Here is a 22,448-nt window from a genome sequence, read left to right as displayed (position 1 = left end):
ATCCTTCAGCAGCTCATTCCATGTACCCAATAACTCAGGTGAATTATTTGCCTCTAAGGTTCCTATTAAATCTTTCCACTCTCACCGTAAACATACGTCCTCTGATTCTTAATTCCGCTAGCCTGGGTAAAAGACTCTGCGCGTTTACCTGATCTATCCCCCTCATGATTTTAAATACCTCCAAAAGATCACCCCTCAACCTCTCCCTATAGCTCAGTCCCTCGTGTCCTGGCAACATCCTCGTAAATCTTCCCTGCACTCTTTCCAGTTTAAGTTGGAGGCATAATAAATTGATGAATTAAAGGAGCAGAATTCGGCCATTTGGCCCATCAAGTCTCTCTACCATTAGATCATGGCTGAACTATCCTTCCCTCTTGACTCCATTCTCTTACCTCCTTCACAAAGCTCATGACACCCGCACTAATCAAAAATCTATCAATCTCCACCTTAAAAATATATCCATTGACTTGGCCTCCACAGCCATCTGTGGTAATGAATTCCACAGGTTCACCACCCTCTGGCTAAATAAATTCCTCCTCATCCTTCAAAGGTAATATTCCTTTTAGTTCATTTTTTAAATTTTTGTCCCATATAAAATGTGTTCCATATTAAATTCAGTCCCATATAAAATGTGTCCCATATAAACAATTGCTAAACAAAAGTTAGCTTTGAGTTGAATATCTATAAAGAAGTGAGAGAAATTAATGTAATGTAGTGCGTGTCCTAATTGCTGAATTGCTCCTCCCCTTTAGTTTACTGACACCTCCTGCATAGCCAAGCCTTCCCTGGTACATTCGTAGTGTAAACAGCATCAGTGTGGTTAGATTGAAACGACTTTAAAAAGACAGCTCGATCCTTTAGATTTTACTTCACTTCTCAAGATCAGCCTGACTTAGTAGCTCTGAAAGGATCGTTGCACTTCAAAACAACTGTTCTGTTCCACCTCTGTGGAGCGAATTCAAGGGAGTCGCTGACGTTCGTTGCTTATTGAAATCTTACACTCAAAGTGAAGCGCAAACTTGCAACAAATTGAACGAAGATGTCCACTGAAGAAGACTATTTCAACCAGACCGATGCCTATCCATCTTTTGAAACTACTGATCCTAATTATGATTATGTCGATGACATAAATGGACATTTCTGTCCGTACGGGGAGTTAAATATCTTGATCTCAGTCCTCTACTATGTGATCTTCATTGTTGGATCGTTGGGAAATGTAATTGTCATTTTGATCATGTCCTTCAAAGAGAAGAGGCGGTGGAGATTGGTGGACACTTACGTGATCAACTTGGCCATTGCAGACCTGATATTCATCTTCAGTTTGCCCCTATGGGGGGCCTCAGCTGCCCACTGTCACCAGTGGAGCTTTGGAAATGAGCTCTGCAAACTTAGCAGCTACATCATTGCCGTCAACAAGTACTCCAACATATTTTTCCTCACCTGCATGAGTATAGACCGGTACCTGACCATCGTTAAACAGTTGGACTTCAAACACGTCAGGACTCAGAACTACTCCATGAAAATCAGTGTTGTGGTCTGGGTCATGTCCATGCTGCTCGCCATTCCTTCCGCCTACTTCAGACAACTTCATCAACTCAACGCAACCTACTGCAAAGAGGACTCGACTTCTCATTTCTACCGAGGGTTCAGCCTGATCGTTATCTGCCTGACCTTCGTACTGCCTATTGTTGTCATCCTGTTTTGTTACTGCTCCATACTCGTCAGACTAAGGGACCATTATGTTCACAGCAAGAAGCTTCTCCAGAGAAGAGAGAACTCCTGGAAAATCATCCTTGCCATCGTGTCTGGGTTTGTCCTGTCCTGGTTGCCCTTTAATATTTTCAAGGCTATCGATCTGTGTTTGCAGTTCAAGGAGGTAGACCCGCCTTGGCGGGTTGTTGTCACACGTGGCTTGGCCGTCGCTTGTTGCTTGGCCTTCATTAACAGCTGCATGAACCCAATCATTTACGCTTTTCTTGACCGGAATTTCAGGTTGAGAACCAGCCGCCTGTCTACTTGTGTCTTTGGCAGCTTCAGGAAGAGAAGTAACAGTTTTGGCTCCCTGTCAATACCCACAGAAAGCAGCACCTTTCCAGAAAGTCCAAAGCCTAACCCTTACTGCATCAACTGAGGAGATGCACAAATAAAGCCTTTCGGTAAAAAGCATGCAGACTTACCAAAGCCGAAGATTAGCTTAGTTTAGTTTAGTTTAGTTTATCATCGTCATGTGTAATGAAGTATAGTGAAAAGCCTATTTGTTGCACGCTATCCAGTTGGCAGAAAGACGATACATGATTACAATCAAACCATCTACAGTGCACAGATACAGGATAAAGGGCTGTTGAAATAAAGATTTAAAAGAGTGGACCTTTGAAACGAATGATTGCAGATCCACTTCTGGGACTTGCACACAAGGATTGGTGCCATCTTAAGAATATATCCATAAATCTCCGTACTTTGTGAGTTTTGCAGAGACATTTGAAAAATCTTCATGCCAATGTATCTATAATTGTGAATATAACTGTGAAGATATCTAAAGCTTTCGTTAGCCTGAATGATGTTTTGAGTCATATTTGAGCTGGATTGTACGCTAATCTATAAATGCAACCAATTCTACTACTTTGTGGAATTTAAAATTGGAGTTTCTTTCTTGCCATGTATCATTTATCTTTTAAACTGAATTAAATAAAAGTACCTGTTTTCATCAGACAACTGTTTTTTTATCCTTGTTTTTTTTTCCTCGACTTCTCGGGCACTCTTGAAACCAAATCAGATGACCCAGTGATAAGAGGGGTCACAGGGGAGGGCGGACAAGCTGGGTGGGATATGGAGTGTGGAGTGGAGGTAGACGAGATTTAAGCAGGTTTCAAGGATTCAGATCAATGATGGATGAAGAACACTCAAGTAATATCAAAGGAACAGGAATGACACATTTATTAAAACAATTGGGGTGGCACAGTGGCCCAGCAGTGGAGTTGTGGCCTTACAGCGCTAGAGACTCGGGTTCGATCCTGACTATGGATGTTGTCTGTACGGAGTTTGTACATTCTCCCCATGACTGAGTGGTTTTATGCCCAGGTGCTCCGGTTTCTTCCCACATCCCAAGATGTACAGTTTTGTAGGTTCATCGGCTTTGGTAAAGATTGTAAGTTGTCCCTAGTGTGTAGGATAGTGCTAGTGTACGGGGTGATCGCTGGTCGGGGCGGACTCAGTGGGCCGAAGGGCCTGTTCTGCATTTTATCTCTAAAATAAACTAACTAAACAGTAAAACACAGTAAAACTACTCTTAAATCTATAAACAAACATTAGCAAACAACATATAAGCACTGAGTCTCACACATACTTCAACTTCAAAAGGTCACAACAGCTTGTCAGGAACTACTTTTTATAGCAGCATTCTCTTAACGGCTGTAGGTTCTGGCACCTTGGCGAAGTCCCGTGATATGTTTCATTGAATGAACTTGCATAATTACTAAGCCCACAATTCTACCCAGGTCTACAAACTACAGTTGACTATGCTTTTGGAACCACCTGTTCTTCCCCTGCTGAGAACAAGGGTTTTTGTTACGTCAGTGACAGAGCACATCCCGATAGTCTCTGAGAAAGAAAACTTCATCTTAGGGTGGCACAGTAGCGCTGCGGTGGAGCTGCTGCCTTACAGTGCCGGAGACCCGGGTTCGATCCTGACTACGCGTGATGCCTGTACGGAGTTTGTACGTTCTCCCCGTGCTCTGGTTTCCTCCCGAAATCCAAAGATGCTCAGGTTTGTAGATTAAGTGGCTTCGGTAAATTACCCCTAGTGTTTAGGATAGAACTAGTGTACGGGAGATCGCTGGTCAGTGCAGAATCGGTGGGTTGAAGCGCCTGTTTCCACGCTGCATCTCTAAATTCCAAAATAAAACTCTAAAGTAAATGTTTTAATGCTAGGTGACCTTGCAGCCATGGATAAGAAGTCGTATTTGCTCTTCTAGGTGAGGCCAAGTATTTTCCCCAAGCATCTAGTTTATTTATCCAAGCAAGCTTGCTTAGCTAACATGCAGTGCTGTTGGATTGCGTTGATGGAGATGATGCGCTACAATGCTGAGAACTATATCCTGCACACTGAATCTTCCCCTTTGCTCCACCAATTCTACTTGAGTTTGACGATTGTATCTATGTATAGCGTTATCTGATCTGATAGAAGAGCATGCAAAACAAAGCTTTACACACGACAACAATAATCTTGAGATTTGAAAAAAGGAACTGCAGATGCAGGTTAATGCACAAAAGGACACAAAGTGCTGGAGTAACTCAGCGAGTCAGGCAGCATCTCTGGGGAACATGAATAGGAGACGATTTGGGTCGATTTCCTTCTTCAGAGGGGTGGTCCATATCCCTCTAAACCTTTCCTATCCATTCACCTGTCCAAGTGTCTTTTAAATGCTGTAATAATACCTGCCTCAACTACCTCGAGGGTGGAAGACGTCGCACATAACCGAACAGAATGGCGAAAGTTTGCTGCCCAATGCATTCAACAGTGTGGGAGGAACTACGTCTAAACAAGTCAACTACCTCCACATACCCACCACCCTCTGAGTGAAAAAGTTGCCTCTCGGGTTTATATTAAATTTTGTCCCACCAACCTCAAACCTATGTCCACTGTTTATTAATTCCCCTACTCTGGGTAAAAGACTGTGCATTTACCCTGTCTATTCCCTTCATTCACCTGGTCACCACATTCATTGTTGGAAAAGTAGAACTAGATAAAATAAGTCTAACTAGAAAGATAAGTATCAGCCCAAAGAAGGGTCTCAACCCGAAACATTGCGTATCCATATTCCCTCTAGCTGTCATTCCAGGACTGTGTTGCCTTTGATCGATAGATAAATACAACTTCAGCTATCTTACCTGCTTTAGTAGTTTCTATAATTAAAAAAAATCAATGAATCTTTCTGTGACCGTGTAAATGGAGAGAGATTCTTTAGAAAGAGAAACTTTGCTGTCAGAAGAAATTAACTAATATTAATACGCAGAGTGCTAGTCACATCTACAAAGCATTGACAATGTAACCACCTTTGATGTCATTATAAATGTAACCATGAATATAACCTCCTGAATATAACCACTATCAAGAACAAGCACTGAAATCATTTTCCATCTGATACCCAGAAGCACTAGTGAGAATACGTGGCATTCCTCAAGTAAACAGGTCAATAAAATTGAAGAGATACAAGTGGCGCAGCGATAGAGTTGTTGCTTTATGCCCCTGTCCCACTTAGGAAACCTGAACGGAAACCTCTGGAGACTTTGCGTCCCACCCAAGGTTTCCGTGCGGTTCCCGGAGGTTTTTGTCAGTCTCCCTACCTGCTTCCACTACCTGCAACCTCCGGCAACCACCTGCAACCTCCGGGAACCGCACGGAAACCTTGGGTGGGGCGCAAAGTCCCCAGAGGTTTCCGTTCAGGTTTCCGTTCAGGTTTCCTAAGTGGGACAGGGGCATTACAGCGCCAAAGACCCTGGTTCAATCCTGACTGTGGGTGCTATCTGTATGGAGTTTTCATGTTCCCCCTGTGACTGCATGGGTTTCCTCAGGGTTTTCCGCTTTCCTCCCACATCCAAAAGACGTGCATGTTTGTAGGTTAATTTGCTTCTGCAAATTGTCCCCAGTGTGTAGGATAGAACGAGTGTACGGGCTGGTCAGCACGGACTTGATGGGTCGAAGGGCCTGTTTCAATGCTGCTGCCTGTTTCAATTTTAGTTCCTGAACTAAAGCTAAACTAAATTGAAAAGAGAAGGAAATTTACGCTGGAACTTTAAGTTCTCCGTCAAAAAAAACCAGTAACGAATAACATTTAAAACTTGAGGTTAAACAGATTTATCAGTGCATTTGATCAAATGCAAGTCTGAACGGTTGAAACGATAAGAGGAAACTAGAGAACATTGGGCCAAAAGAGGTGACTCATTCTGCAAGTTCAGAAGTTCGTATAAAGGTGTGGAGGTAAGTGTTTGAAAGCCACCAGGAGATATGAAATGACTAATCCTCAGTGAGAATCAAGCTCTGTGATTTGGAGAAAACAGTGACAGATATTTACAACTTAGAAACTTAGAAGGGTCTGAAGAAGGGTTCTGACCCAAAACGTCACCTATCCATGTTCTCTAGAGATGCTGCCTGGCCCACTGAGTTGTTCCAGCACTCTGAGTCTAATTTTGTAAACCAGCATCTGCATTCCTTGTTTCTACATCATCAAAGACTTGTCCCGCCCCTGTCATTCCTTCTTCTTCCCACTCCTCACAGCACCAGAAACCCGGATTTGATCCCAACCTTGGGCGCTGTCTGTGTGGAGTTTGCACGTTCTCCCTGTGACCGCGTGGATTTTCTCTGCATGCTCCAGTCTCCTCCCTCATCAACAAGATGTGCAGGTTTGCAGGTTAATTGGCCTCTGTAAATTTCCCCCAAGTGTGCAGGGAATGGATGAGAAAATGGGATCACATAGAACTAGGGTGAAAGGCTGATCATTGGTCAGCATGGTCTTGGTGGGCCGAAGGGCCTGTTTCCACGCTGTATCTCTAAACTAAGCTAAATCAGCACAGTCAGAATACAATGGCCTGAATTCTGGTGGAATTTACTGGGAATTACACATTGAATTAATGCCTTTACCCTGTTATGCCTGTTCAATGCTGATTTACTTCACAAAAGCCATGGTTTACATAGTTTATTTATTTCTAAAACTTAAAGCGTTACTGTTGCAAATTTAGTAGTGACTGTCAAGTGCAAATTATGGAGGGCTTGGTTTTGATGGATTTTTAAAGTCCTTACAAGTAAAATATCGAAAAATTGCAGTCACTGTTAGTTTCAAGTTTGGTCACACACAGAAAGATCTTTATGTTATTAGAAGCTAATTGATTTAATGCATATGTAGAACACAAAGTGCTGGAGTAACTCAGGTGGTCAGGCTTAGATTAGATTTTAGATTAGATTCGTTTATTGTCATTCAGACCTTTCGGTCTGAACGAAATTTTGTTTCCCTGCAGTCATACATATAATTTAAAAAAATGACAAAAACACACAATCAACACAAATTTAACATCCACCACAGTGAGTTCACCAAACACCTCCTCACTGTGGTGGAAGGCAAAATCTTAAAGTCTCTGTCTCTTCCCTCTTTGTTCTCCCTCTGCGCCGAGGCGACGGTTCAAACTCCGCGGGTGGTCGCTGCCTCCGCCACAGCTCCGAGGCCGAGTCGGGTCTCGCTGCCGCTGCCGCCGCCACAGCTCCAGGACCGAGTCGGGTCTCCGCTACGCTGCTGCCGCTGCTACAGTTCCGATGCCGCCAGCTCCGCCATTAGGCCTCGGCGCAGACGGAGACGGGGACGGGGAATACGACCGAAGAAAAAGTCGCAACCCCCGAAGGAAGAGACCAAAGCATGTTTCTCCCACCCCACCCACACACATACACAACTTAATAAAACAAAATTAACTAAAACATGACAAGGAACAAAACGAAAGAAAAAAAACAGACGGACTGCAGGTGGGCCGCAGCTGTTAAGCCAGCGCCGCCATCTTGTGTAACTCAGCGGGTCAGGCAGCATCTGTGGAGAACATGGATAGGTGACGTTTCACAGAGTGCTGGAGTAACTCCAGGCTGCATCTCTGGAGAACACAGGCAGGCGTTGCTTCCGATAGGGACCCTTCTTCTGTCTGAATAAGGGTCCCAGCCCGAAACATTGTAGTCTGAAAAAGTTTCCCGACCCGAAACGTCACCTATCCTTGTTCTCCAGAGGTGTTGCCTGACCCACTGAGTTACTGTGTTCTACGCAAGATTCCAGGATCAGCGATTCCTTGCGTCTACCCTCTGATTGATTTAATGTTGATCATCACATCAATTTTGAATCCATAATCTTCCGAAACACATTTTGAATTTGAACCTCTTCAGCAAACCGTCTTGTTAGGTAAAGGCAACATAGCCCATGGCCTTTGTTCAAAAAGGAATTTAGGATTTTACAAATATTCGTATCTATGTTGCAAATAACATCACATCAACAGATGGTACACAAAAATGCTGGAGAAACTCAGTGGGTGCAGCAGCATCTATGGAGCGAAGGAAATAGGCAACGTTTCGGGCTGAAACACATCAACAGCTGTGTTACTCGTGCATGCTGCTGTGTGCAGATTCTTATCTTAAAATTATTCAGAATTAATTATTGCAGATAAGAAATGTGCAACTGGAAAACAAGGTTCAAAAGAGTTTTAAAATGTGAATTATATCCAAAATATTCTGTTTCCAATGCTACAGGAGCAACCACTTTTCACAATGTTTTGCAAAATACCAGTGCTGGAGGAACTCAGAGGGTCAGGCAGCATCTGTGGGGGGAATGGATAGGTGGCGTTTCAGGTCGAAACCCTTCTATAGACTAGGCAACTGCAAATGCTGATATCTTGAGGGGGAGGGGGTAGGAGAGAGGGAAAGAGTGGGGAGGGGGGGGGGAGAGAGAGAGAGTTGGGAGAGGGTAGTGAAAGGGGGGAGAGAGGAAGCGAGTGGGAACATGGAGATATATATGGAGAGAGGGAAGAGAGGGGAGAAAGGGGAGAGAGGGGGAAAGAGGCAGAAGAGAGAGGGGGAGAGAGGTGGTGGGGGGGGGGGGGGACCTACTGGTAGAGACAGAAACCAACAGGAGAATGCTAGAAAAACCCAACAGATCAGGCAGCAACCCCTCTGTTACTGGAACAAAGCACAAAGTGCTGGGGTCACTCAGCAGGTCAGGCAGCCTCTGTGAAGGGAATGGATAGGCAATGTTGCAGGGAAGGAAAGGGGATGCAGGATAGTTGGAGAAATTAGTGCATATCCAGCTAAGGGACCGAGAAGAGGAAGGGGTGGGGCGAAAAAAGTTGGGGAAGGTTGTTGGTTAGATATCTTCTAGTTAGTTAGACAGTAGTTAGCTAACCTCTTACCATCTGGACACAAAGCTGGAGTTATTCAGCAGGCCGGGCAACATCTCTGGAGGAAAATAATTTTCTTCTCTCCAGAGATTCTGCCTGACTCACTGAGTTACTCCAGCTTTTTGTGTCTATCTTCGGCTTAAACCAGCATCTGCAATTCCTTCCTGCACATTCTTCCTGTCTGGGCGCTCTATAGCAGTGACACAGGCAGCAAATGTTTCATACAACCACAGGGTCAGTGCAGACAATCACTGTGATGCATGGGCAGCGATCTGAGCCGTTCGGCCCATTGCTTTTGTGTCGTCACATCAAAGGTGTGACGACACAAAAGGTAAGAACCTTTGATCTGGATTGCCTGACATGTTGACCAGTTGCTCTCCACTGCCATCTGGTGGGTATGTACATTAAATACAACGTTAATATGTTTTAAATACATACCATGAATCACACTAGGATCAGGCATTTTATACCAGTCCGACATTGCACACTATTAACACATTGTACCAGCCTTTTTCTCTCACATGATGCCAATAGAATTTATTAAATTCTACAAATTTACTAAAACATTAGATACTGACAAGAACCGTCAGACTTTCTGAAGATAGACACAAAATGCCGGAATAACTCAGCGGGACAGGCAGCATCTCTGGAGAGAAGGAATGGGTGACTTTTCGGGTCAAGACCCTTCTTCAGACGTCGGTTAAATCTGGTAGAGCTGCTGCCTCACAGCGCCAGACACCCGGGTTCGATCCTGACCTTAGTTGCTGTCTGTGTGTGGCGTTTGCACCTTGTCCTTGTGAACGTGTGGGTTTCCTTCGGGTGCTCCGGCTTCCTCCCACACCCCAAAGTTGTGCGGGTTTGTAGGTTAATTGAGCCTCTGTAAAATTGCCCATAGAGTGTAGGGAGTGGATGTGGAAGTGGGATAACATAGAACTAGTGTTCTGTGATCAATGGTCGGCCTGGACTCAGTGGGACAAAGGGCCTGTTGCAATGCTGGATTTTTCAATCAATCAATCAAATTCACAAATCTAAAGAATATACTTTCATCGGAAATGCAGTAAGGTGTATTCAATTAAAAATGCAAATGAACAGGACATGCGTCTAGATTAGAGATTTCTTTTCTTTTTTTATCACTTAAATTATTATTGATTTATAAGAGATATTTTCAAAACTGTGCAACACCATCACCATAAATAAAACAAAGTAAGAAAAACAGCAATCAAAATAAAAAAATAAGTAGACGGGAGGGAAAAAAAAAAGAAGTAAATAAAAAAAAAAATTGGAATAAGACCGTGTGGTTCACTTACCAAATTAAAAAAAGAAAAACCATTACATTGATTAGTTATCTGGAGATAATTCAACATTCATACAAACATACCATCTAGTTCTATATAACGCAATCTTCCCATATCTAGCTCGGCATTTATCTAATTGGTGTCATGGCTCAAATAAACAGTCCATTTTTCCTAGATCTTCTCAAATGAATTCTCCTTGACTCTCAAGGAATATGTCAATTTCTCCATATTAAAGATGTCTCGCACAATTTCTAACCACTGTTCCTGTTTTGGACTTTTTTCATAAAGCCACTGCCTGGTAATGGCCTTCTTACTTGCTGCAAGCAAAACTTTAATCAAATATGTAACTTCTATTTTTACACTATCTTTAATACGCCCCAGATACATCACAGGGCAGGTATTTGGGATTTTATAACCCAAGATATTATTTACAGCTGCATTAACATTTTCCCAGTATGGCCTTATCTTTACACAGTTCCAGAAAATATGCGAGTGGTCTGCCTCCGTACTCCCACACAGCCTCCAACAGTGTTGTTGGACAGCAAGTTGTCTGCTTTTTATTTTGGGTGTTATAAAAAAGCGAGATAGATTCTTCCAGCAAAATTCTCTCCATACTAGTGAGCTTGTGGATGAACATTGTGTTTCACACATTTGATACCATTCTTCTTCTGTTATTTGAAACTTTAATTCTGCTTCCCATTTTGTTTTTATGTAGAGCGTTGATTCTCCCCCGCTTTCCACCAGAGCTTGGTAGAAAGCAGAGATGACCCGAGACCCCTTCTGTTTGTATGCATCCACAATTACCTTGATCACATTATTTGAAGTTTCATCTAGTTCTGGCCTTATCTGTCTATCTATATTACTAAAACTCTGTTCTTGACCGGTTTTGGCGATCTGTGCTGCGATTTCCGAGAGAACGCCGCCATCTAGGGCCGTCATTTTTGGCCACCTCGCTCAGAGCCCCCCTCCGCCGTATGTGTGCCGAGGATTTTTCCCGTCGATGAAATATGACAGAGATATTAATGTTTTTACAAAGTTCCCCATTCTCTCTGCTGCCCCCGCTGGAGGCAGGGGAAGGGACTATAAAACCAGGAAGTGGCGTGCCTCAATTAGTCTCTGCAAGCTGGAGCTCTGTCAATTAGGCTCTGTCACTCTGAGCTCTGAATGACACTGAACAAATGTCTACAGCACTGTGAGTGAGTACCCTTAATTTGGTTTGAAAATGAAAATATAGTTAGTTTGAAGTAAAAAAAGCACTGCCTGCAAATGGTTGTTTGGGTTGAATTAAAAAGGCACTCTCCCTCTCTCTCTCTCTCTCTCTCTCCCTCCCTATCCCTCTCTCTTTCTCTCTCTCTCCCCCTCTCCTCTCCCCCACCCTCTCCTCCCCCCCTCCTGTCGCCCCCCCCCCCTCTCTCCCCCCCCTCCTCTCTCCCCCCCCCTCCTCTCCCTCCCCTCTCACCCCCCTCTCTCCCCCCCTCTCCTCTCCTCCCCCCCTCTCCTCCCCCCCTCTCCTCCCCCCCTCCTCTCCTCTCCCCCCCCTCTCCTCTCTCCCCCCTCTTCCCCCTCTCCCCCCCTCTCCTCCCCCCCCTCTCCTCTCCCCCCTCCTCTCTCCTCTCTCCCGTTCTCCTCTCCCCCCCTCTCCTCTCCCCCTCTCCTCTCCCCCCCTCTCCTCTCCTCCCTCCCCCCCTCTCCTCTCTCCCCCCCCCTCTCCTCTCTCCCCCTCTCTCTCCTCTCCCCCTCTCCTCTCCCCCTCTCCTCTCCCCCTCTCCTCTCCCCCTCTCTTCTCCCCCCTCTCCTCTCCCCCCCTCTCCCCTCCCCCCTCCGTCCTCTCCCCCCCTCCCTCTCCCCCCCTCTCGCTCTCCCCCTCTCCCTCTCCCCCCCCCTCTCTTCCTCTGCCCCCCCTCTTCCCTCCTCCCCCCCGCTCTGCCTCATCCCCCCCCCTCCTCTCCCCCCCTCCCCCGCCTCTCTCATCCTGCCGCCTCTTTTTTTCTTCCTCCATCCTGCCCGTGCTCGCCCCTCGCCACCCCCCGACCATTCCCTCCCCGACTCCCGCCGCCCCTCGGGCCCCTCTCCCCCCACCCCGCGGCTTCCCCTCCACCTCCCCTTCCCCATCCCCCCCCGCATCTCGGCCTCACCCTCTCCTGAGCACACTTCTAGACCCCCCTCTCTCCCTCCCCTCCCCGCTCCGCGCCGCGATCCGGGCCCCACCTCTGGTCCTGGCCGCCGTTCCCGACTCTCTCAGTCCCCTTCGTCCACTACGCGCGCCTCGTCTCGTCTCCCTCTCTCTCGCTCCCACCGACCTCCCCTCCATCCCCTCTCCTACCCTTCCTCCCTCCCCTAAACCCCCTCCCCTCCACACCCCCTACGCTCTTCCCTCCACCCTCCCCCCTCCCTGCTCCCCACCTCTCCCCCTCACCCCCCTCAGCACCCCCTCTCTCTCCCCCTCACTCTCACCCTCTCTCTCCTCCCCTCCTCCCCCACCTTTCCCCCCTCACCCACCCTCCCTCTTACCCTCCTCTCCACCCCCTATCCCTCTTGCCCCTCTCTCTGAGTCTCTGTCTCTCTCTCTGTCTCTGCCCCTTCTCTCTCTGCCCTCACTCTCTACCCCCGCCCCCCCCCCCCCCCCCCTAGATGTGACTGCAAGTTGGGGGCTATGCGTCAGTAGATAGGGTGGTTATGTGGTAAAAGGAGCAAATTAATAATATTAATATAATATCAAGGGGGGTAATTAGCGTGAGTGCGGGGGGGGGGGGGGCGGGGGATAGTTAGTGTGTGACGCTGCATGCCACCTCCCCCCCCCCACAACCGCACGTTGGGGGAACAGACCCAACGGGTCTGCACTTGGTCTAGTCTCTTTTATAAAGTAGTCTCTTAATTGCAAGTATCTAAAAAAATCTTTGTTTTCGAGATCATACTTTGACTTTAAATCTTGGAAGCTCATAAACTCGCCATTTTCTGAAACTGTATACATTGCCGTTATGCCTTTTTGTGCCCATTCTTTGAATTTTGAATCATACACCCCTGGCTTAAACTTTGAGTCATATGCGAACCACTTCAATGCGTGAACCCCTCTTTTTAATTTGTATTTTTCCACTATAACATTCCATATTTCTAACGTAAATGCTACTATTGGATCCATAGCATGTCTCAAAGCCCCTCTCAGATATTTGTCTCCCACCAAAATCTGGGTCTGGTAACCCTGTATCTCCCTTTCCATTTCTTTCCATCGAGATTCATAATCAGGTCTACACCAACAAGCCAGGGGTCTGAGCTGAGCTGCATAAAAGTATTTCTTCAGATTTGGTAAAGCCATTCCACCCTTGCTTTTCGGCAGTTGAAGTGTTGTTAATTTTATTCTTGGTTTTTTGCTATTCCAAATGAATCTAGAGATCATTTTATCCCAGGCTATGAATTTATCTCGGGGAACATTAATTGGGAGAGATTGGAATAAATATAGTAGTTTAGGTAGGATATTCATTTTTACCGTTTGTATTCTGGCACTGAAGTCTAGAGGAAGGGTAGACCACCTCTCAACATCCTTTTTGATGTTTTCTTCAATTTTGTTATAATATAGATTAGAGATTTCTAATTTCTTGATTAGTATGGGTGTGAGGGATTCTGGGGAGAAGGCAGGAGAATGGGGTTGAGCGGGAAAGAGAGATCAGCCACGATTGAATGGCGGAGTAGACTTAATGGGCCGAATGGTCAAATTCTGCTCCTATAACCTATGAACTTATGAAACTATGAACTTATGAAAGTTGTGAATATTGTACAGTTGTCAAAGAACTCTGTCATAGACTTAATGCTGAGCGTGTCCAACTAATTTGATACAGTCTGAAGAAGGGTCCCAACCCGAAACGTCGTCTATCCATTCCTTCCACAGATGCTGTGTGTTCACCTATCACTTTGTATTTTACTTTACGATTCCAGTAAGTGCAGTTTCTTATGTCCTCAATTCAAAACACTTATTAATTGTTTAAAAAAACTGGGCCATTTTGTTACTGTAAGAAGGTCATGATCAGATTGGATAATATGCTGGACCAGATCAGCTCTTGAGCATGGGGTCTGGTAGAGTTATCGAGTCATACAGCACAGAAACAGGTCTTTCGGTCCAACTCATTCATTTCGACCAAAATACCCAATCTATGCTAGTCCCACCTGCCCGCATTAGGTCCATATCCCTCAAAACCTCTCCTATCCATCTACTTGTCCACGTGTCTTTTGAAGTGCTGTTCTATATTTTTAAATTTATTCTGAAGACCAGAAACAAACAATGGTTGATGTCTGAAACAAGGAACTGCAGATGGTGGTTTACCAAGGCAAGAGACAAAGTGCTGGAGGAACTCAGCAGGTCAGGCAGCATCACTGGAGAACATGGATAGGTGACGTTTCGGGTTGGGGTCCTCCTTGTCTGGTGTCTGGTGAATTGTCCTTGTCGGAGTATTGGGTATTGAAATGCACTTTGGTTTACCAAACTTCCAGAAGTGAGAGAAAATAATAATTGTTCTCAACTATCTGCCACCAACACACACAACATGCTGGAGGAACTCAGTGGGACTATAGGCTGAGGGACGCACTGAAGCTCGGTGCAGCCCACGCCAAGGATCTGTGGCGGAGGACCACAGGCTAGGATCTTTCTGATGCTGGACATTGAGGGGCTGAGGGACATTGGGGACACCCCTCAATCAAGGGAGGGGATATCAACCCAGGGGGGCACAAGAGTGGCAAGGGTGTTTTGCTTTGTTGAAATTAGGTGCGAACACTACTGAGTATAACTGTTAAATATACAGACACTGAAAATATTTGAAAAGTTTTTGCAGTTTTTGCTTTGTGTACATTATTTTAAATTTTGAATAATGTTTTATTTTTGAAATTTGAAAAAAAAAGATCTGCGGAGGGGATTGGGCAGACGATGTTTCGGGTCGGGACCCTTCTTCAGACAGATTATAAATATTGGTCATGGTGTCTGCATGTTAGTCTGGAACTGGTCATGAATTAATCACCACGGGTGTCAAGGCCTGGAGAGATATGGGCCAATGCAGGCAGGTGGGAATAGTGTAGATGGGACATGCTGGCCGGCGTTGGCAAGTTGGGTCAAAGGGCCTGTTTCCACACTGAAATGCTATGATTCTAAAACTGCTTTAGTGAATCGATTATACATTCATACCTCAAAAGATCACAATCTTTGCAGTTTGCAGGTTTGTTAAGAATTCTGGAACTGCGCTAAGAATATGGATTGACTGTCACATTCCAATTTGCATCTAACTTAGAAACAATAATGAGGGTATATTTTCAAAATGTAAATCAATGTTTTAATTAGCTGTATGTGATATGGTCAAATGAACAGCTGGATTTCCTTTCTGTTTAGAGGCATCGAACGGGTGATGAATGGTCGGCCGATCGAGTACATGCCGACCATTGATCACTCATTCACACTGGTTCTATGTTATCCCACTTTCTCATCCCCTTCTTCCGTAGGACTGCAGGAGTACGTGCTGAGGGACGCACTGAAACTCGACGCAGCCAACGCCAAGGCTCTGTGGGGGTGGACCTCAGTCTAGGGTCCTTCCACTGCTGGACATTGAGGGGCAGAGTCTGGAGGGGCCACCCCTCAAACAAGAGGAATATCACCCCAGCGAGCCACATGAGTGGCAAGGGTGTTTTGTTTAAAGTTAGGTGTGAGTGTTACTCTGTGGAATGTACAGACACTGAAAATGTCTAACGTTTTACGCACAGTTTCTGATTTGTATGAATGTTTTATTCTGAATAAAATATTATTCATTAACTGAGGGTCTCCAATGAGGTAGAAAGTAGCACAGGTCTGCTCCTATCAACAACTAGAGAGCAGTCTTGAGCCACTATCTACCTCAATGGAGACCCTCAGACTTTCTTTGATTGGACTTTACTGGACTTTATCTCGCACTAAACATTATTCCCTTTATCCTGTATCTGTACACTATGAATGGCTCGATTGTAATTATGTATTGTCTTTCTGTTGACTAGTTAGCATGCAACAAAAGCTTATAACTGTACCTCGGTACACGTGACAATAAACCAAACTAACTAACTATTTTTGAAGCTGATTGATTTCATGTATATATAGAACACAAAGTACTGGTGTAACTCAGGGGGGTCAGGCAGCATCTCTGGAGAAAATGAATAGGTTGTTTTGGCTCGAGATGACTAATTGCCAAGGAAGTTCAGTGGTTTAACGGGGGGAGAAGAAAGCTGGAAAAGGGGAGGGACAGGAATAAAGCACAGGTAACAGGTCGACACAGGTGAGGGGGATTTTGTGACAGGCAGGTGTTTGGAACAAAGACCAGAGATTAAAAAACACCTCGATCTGGCTGCATTGCCCTGATTTCTAATCGCTCTCCATTGAGAAAGATCCGCCTGTTAAAACCTTCTCCCAAAGTAAATAAACTCACCCTAAACTCCACTTGCCAACAGCCTGCCCATTCAATCAAGGTTTCCTGAAATATAAAGTCCCGGTCACTGCGATCAACAAGTGTGTAGGAAGGAACTGCAGTTGCTGGTTTACACCGAAAATAGTCACAAAATGTTGGAGTAGCTCATCGGGACGGGCAGCATCTCTGGAGAGAAGGAATGGGTGACATTTTCTGGTCGAGACCCTTCTTCAGACCCGAAACATCACCCATTCCATCCCTCCAGAGATGCTGCCTACCCCGCTGAGTTACTACAGCATTTTGTGTCTATCTTAAATCAGAATAAATAACAGTTTGGAAAAATAAATTTTCTAAATCTTTCATAGAAATAAAAATTCAACAGTCTTACCTTTTGACAGTGGTAATGTTCACCTATTAGTGAACAAATTGCACATGTATACTATTCAATGTTAATCTCTATTTTCAAGTAAATAGTATTACAAGTGCTGGATTATGGACAGGAGGCTCTAGTGATAACTGAGGCTGATGTATATTTGAAGGCTTCTTTAAAGTGCAGTCGTTTTACTTCCTTGGTCTTATTTTAAGATGTGAAACTCTGTTTCTATGGCAACTGGAGTATTCTCCATCCAATCAACATCTCTGTGGAGCATTTTCTCCTTTTCTGTACAGCTTTAACTCGAGGTGGTCCACAGACTGATGAACTCTTGAACTCCTGAATATCTGTCTCCCTCAGTGAAACAAAGTGATTGGAAATTAGTCATCTCGGCTCTAAGCTGTGCTGCTCACAATAAGGTTCCCACACATTCACACCATCATCCGAGGGCCGTTCTTCATCAGCGCAGGAAGTGGTGGAAATCTTTGCAAAGGCCACAAACTATTCCCCTCCACAAGTGAGCATGTTCCCACACTCTAAACCAAAGCTAGAAACATGCGTGAGACAAACCACTATCTACAATCAGTACGAAACACCAGTTTAGCAGTTACTGAACTTGCAGACAAGTATAGTTGTCTAGTGGGTCGAGACAAAATCAGGACATTTCCTTGGGCAATTTTTCATTAATTAAAAAATGTAATTGATTGAAAAATACAGCATGGAAACAGGCCCATCGGCCCACCGAGTCAACGCCAACCATCAAACACCCATTCACACTAACTTAGCTTAGTTTAGCTTATGCCCCTGTCCCACTTCCCTGAACGGAAACCTCTGGAGACTTTGCGCCCCACCCAAGGTTTCCGTGCGGTTCCCGGAGGTTTTTGTCAGTCTCCCTACCTGCTTCCACTACCTGCAACCTCCGGCAACCACCTGCAACCTCCGGGAACCGCACGGAAACCTTGGGTGGGGCGCAAAGTCTCCAGAGGTTTCCGTTCAGGTTTCCTAAGTGGGACAGGGGCTTTAGAGATACAGCATGGAAACAGGCCCACCAAGTCCACGATGACCATCAATCACCCATTCACACTAGGTTACCTTGGCTTGGCTAAGAAGTACAGCATGTAACCAAGCCCTTCGGCCCCCCGAATCCACGCCGACCATCGATCGTCCGTTCACTAGCTCTATGTCTTACACATCTATAGACACACTGAACTTTTATCTTCCATTTTGTATTATGTTTACATATTCTGTTGTGCTGCAGCAAGTAAGAACTTCATTGTCCTATCTGGGACCCATGACATTAAAACTCTCTTGACTCTCGATTTAGAGAAGCTAATTAACTTAGAAACCGCAGGAAATCCACGCTGTCACGGGGAGAACATGCAAACTCCATACAGACAGCACCCGTGGTCAGGATCGAACCCGGGTCTCTGTTGTTGTGAGGCAGCAACACTGTGCCGCCCACTAGATCTTTGTTATCCCACTATTCTCATCCACTCCCTGCACACTAGGGACAATAGGGTATCTACAGAGACCTACAAACCTGCATGTCTTATATGTATTTATTACATTTGTTTCAACCATTGAAGTTTTTGCAAAAAGAAAAACCTTACAATACAGGGGAAACATAGAAACATAGAAATTAGGTGCAGGAGTAGGCCATTGGGCCCTTCGAGCCTGCACCGCCATTCAATATGATCATGGCTGATCATCCAACTCAGTATCCCGTACCTGCCTTCTCTCCATACCCTCTGATCCCCTTAGCCACAAGGGCCACATCTAACTCCCTCTTAAATATAGCCAATGAACTGGCCTCGACTACCCTCTGTGGCAGGGAGTTCCAGAGATTCACCACTCTCTGTGTGAAAAAAGTTCTTCTCATCTCGGTTTTAAAGGATTTCCCCCTTATCCTTAAGCTGTGACCCCTTGTCCTGGACTTCCCCAACATCGGGAGCAATCTTCCTGCATCTAGCCTGTCCAACCCCTTAAGAATTTTGTAAGTTTCTATAAGATCCCCTCTCAATCTCCTAAATTCTAGAGAGTATAAACCAAGTCTATCCAGTCTTTCTTCATAAGACAGTCCTGACATCCCAGGAATCAGTCTGGTGAACCTTCTCTGCACTCCCTCTATGGCAATAATGTCCTTCCTCAGATTTGGAGACCAAAACTGTACGCAATACTCCAGGTGTGGCCTCACCAAGACCCTGTACAACTGCAGTAGAACCTCCCTGCTCCTATACTCAAATCCTTTTGCTATGAAAGCTAACATACCATTCGCTTTCTTCACTGCCTGCTGCACCTGCATGCCCACTTTCAATGACTGGTGTACCATGACACCCAGGTCTCGCTGCATCTCCCCTTTTCCTAGTCGGCCACCATTTAGATAATAGTCTGCTTTCCTGTTTTTGCCACCAAAATGGATAACCTCACATTTATCCACATTATACTGCATCTGCCAAACATTTGCCCACTCACCCAGCCTATCCAAGTCACCTTGCAGTCTCCTAGCATCCTCCTCACAGCTAACACTGCCCCCCAGCTTAGTGTCATCCGCAAACTTGGAGATATTGCCTTCAATTCCCTCATCCAGATCATTAATATATATTGTAAATAGCTGGGGTCCCAGCACTGAGCCTTGCGGTACCCCACTAGTCACTGCCTGCCATCGTGAAAAGGACCCGTTTACTCCTACTCTTTGCTTCCTGTTTGCCAGCCAGTTCTCTATCCACATCAATACTGAACCCCCAATGCCGTGTGCTTTAAGTTTGTAAACTAATCTGTTATGTGGGACCTTGTCGAAAGCCTTCTGGAAGTCCAGATACACCACATCCACTGGTTCTCCCCTATCCACGCTACTAGTTACATCCTCAAAAAATTCTATAAGATTCGTCAGACATGATTTACCTTTTGTAAATCCATGCTGACTTTGTCCAATGATTTCACCACTTTCCAAATGTGCTGCTATCCCATCTTTAATAACTGACTCTAGCAGTTTCCCCACTACCGATGTTAGACTAACTGGTCTGTAATTCCCCGTTTTCTCTCTCCCTCCCTTCAGGGGCTGGTGGAACCACTGCCTTGCAGCACCAGAGACTGGTTCAATCCTGACTTTGGGTGCTGTCTGTGTGGAGTTTCCCCTGGGTGCTCCGGCTTCCTCACACATCCCCAAGACGTGCGGGTTTGTAGGTTGATTGTTCTCTGTAAATTACCCCAATTATGTAGGGAGTGGATGAGAAAGTGGGATAATATAGAACTAGTGTGAACAGGTGATCGATGGTCGGCGTGGACTCAGTGGGCCGAAGTTTCCATGTTGTATCTCTAAACTAAATGCAAGATTAGCCATTTTGATGGGATGGATTGAAAAATGCAGGATATTCTTCAGATCAGGTTTGTTTATTTAAACAGGGAGATCAGGGCTGCTGCAATAGATAGGTTATCCCTTATACATAACACACAGAAGGTCAGAATGCCAATGCAACAATAATGAGGAAAGGAAATAGTGACTGTGGCTTTATTGATAAGGAGAAGAGGTATGAAGGTGGACTAGTCCTGGTGTAATTTGACAGGATGTCGGTAAGACTGCGTCTGGAGTGGTTTTGGTCACCATTGAGTCATAGTCATGCAGCACTGAAACAGAACATAGAACAGTGCAGTGTGTAGAAAGGAACTGCAGATGCTGGTTTAAACTGAAGATAAGACACAAAAAGCTGGAGTAACTCAGAGGGACGGGCAGCATCTCTGGATAGATGTGGCGATCGGGTGACGTTTCGGGTCGAGACCCTTCTTCAGACTCATGATCAGCCGAGAAGGTTGTTAGCTGCAAACCTTCCCCCCATCGACGAACCGTACGCTGCAAGGGCCAGGAAGCGAGTGGGAAAGATCATCTCTGACCCCTCTCACCCTGGCCACAAACTCTTTGAAGCACTTCCCTCTGGAAGGCAACTCCAGGCTGTCAAAGCCGCCACAGCCAGACATAAAAACAGCTTTTTTTCCCATGAGTTGTAGCTCTACTCAATAACCAAACGTTTGTAGCCTCCTTTTGCTCTGATATTTTATGTAATTCTTCACATTATATTTTATTCTTAATTGTTGACTCATCATGTTCTTACTTGCGAGCAAAGCACCAAGGCAAATTCCTTGTATGTATATATACTTGGTTAATAAAATGTATTCAATTTAATTCAATTCAAGAAGGGTCGACCCAAAACATCACCCATTCCTTCTCTCCAGAGATGCTGCCTGTCCCACTGAATTACTCCAGCTTTTTGTGTCTATCTATAGAACAGTACAGTACAGGAACCGCCCCTTCGGCCCACAATGCCTGTTTTGAAAATGGGTCCCACGTTACACTAATCTCCTCTACCTGCACGTGAAGTCTTTTAGGACCGAGATGAGAAAAACATTTTTTACACAGAGAGTGGTGAATCTGTGGAATTATCTGCCACAGAAGGTAGTTGAGGCCAGTTCATTGGCTATATTTAAGAGGGAGTTAGATGTGGCCCTTGTGGCTAAAGGGATCAGGGGGTATGGAGAGAAGGCAGGTACAGGATACTGAGTTGGATGATCAGCCATGATCATATTGAATGGTGGTGCAGGCTCGAAGGGCCGAATGGCCTACTCCTGCACCTATTGTCTATGTTTCTATGTTTCTATGTGATCCATATCCTTCCATTCCAGCATTTTGTTTCTTTCCTGGAAAACTAGCATTCGCTGTTCCTTGTTTCAGACATCAACCGTTGTTCGTTACTGGTCATAGAGGGACACAGTGTGGAAACAGGTCCTTCGGCCCAACTTGCCCACACTGGCCAACATGTTCCAGCTACACGAGTCCCACCTGCCTGCATTTGGTCCATATCCCTCTAAATCTGCCCCATCCATATACCTGGCTAACAGTTTCTTAAAAGTTGGGATAGTCCCAGCCTCAACTACCTCCTTTGGCAGCTTGTTCCATACACCCACCACCCTTTATGTGGAAAGGTTACCCCCTCAGATTCCTATTAAATCTTTTCCCCTTCAACTTAAACCCATGTCCTTTGGTCCTCGATTTACCTACTCTGGGCAAGAGGAAGGTTTCGGCCCGAAACGTCGCCTATTTCCTTCGCTCCATAGATGCTGCTGCACCCGCTGAGTTTCCCCAGCAATTTTGTGTACCTAAGAGAATACATTATTCTGGTTTACAGAATACATTAAAAAAAAAACAACAGCACTTAAAAAGACACCTGGACAGGTACATGGATGGGAAAGGTTTACAGGGATGTGTGCCAAACAGGAGCATATGGGACTAGAAGGAGTATCATGGACAAGTCGGGCCGATGTGTCTGTTTCCGAGCCATATGACTCTACGACTATATGACTTAGTTCAGACCTGTCTGATTACATCACTTCGTGGAAATCTAACATGGACTTTACATCGAGTAAATTGGGAGGTTGTGATTCAAAATTCCTTCCTCATTCACTCAT

The 22,448-nt window shown here is 45.2% G+C and overlaps 1 protein-coding gene across 1 annotated transcript; it reads left to right on the top strand.

Moving 5' to 3' along the window:
• Positions 1 to 1,039: 1,039 nt before the first annotated feature.
• On the top strand, positions 1,040 to 2,131 carry LOC116986572 (probable G-protein coupled receptor 25). The gene has a single exon (XM_033042170.1). The coding sequence runs from the start codon at positions 1,040 to 1,042 to the stop codon at positions 2,129 to 2,131; it is 1,092 nt and encodes a 363-aa protein (XP_032898061.1).
• Positions 2,132 to 22,448: the final 20,317 nt, after the last annotated feature.

This window comes from Amblyraja radiata, chromosome 24 (assembly GCF_010909765.2).
Source record: "Amblyraja radiata isolate CabotCenter1 chromosome 24, sAmbRad1.1.pri, whole genome shotgun sequence".
NCBI classification, from domain to species: Eukaryota; Metazoa; Chordata; class Chondrichthyes; order Rajiformes; family Rajidae; genus Amblyraja; species Amblyraja radiata.
Note: the sequence above shows the minus strand (reverse complement) of the source record. Positions and strands in the feature narration are given on the sequence as shown.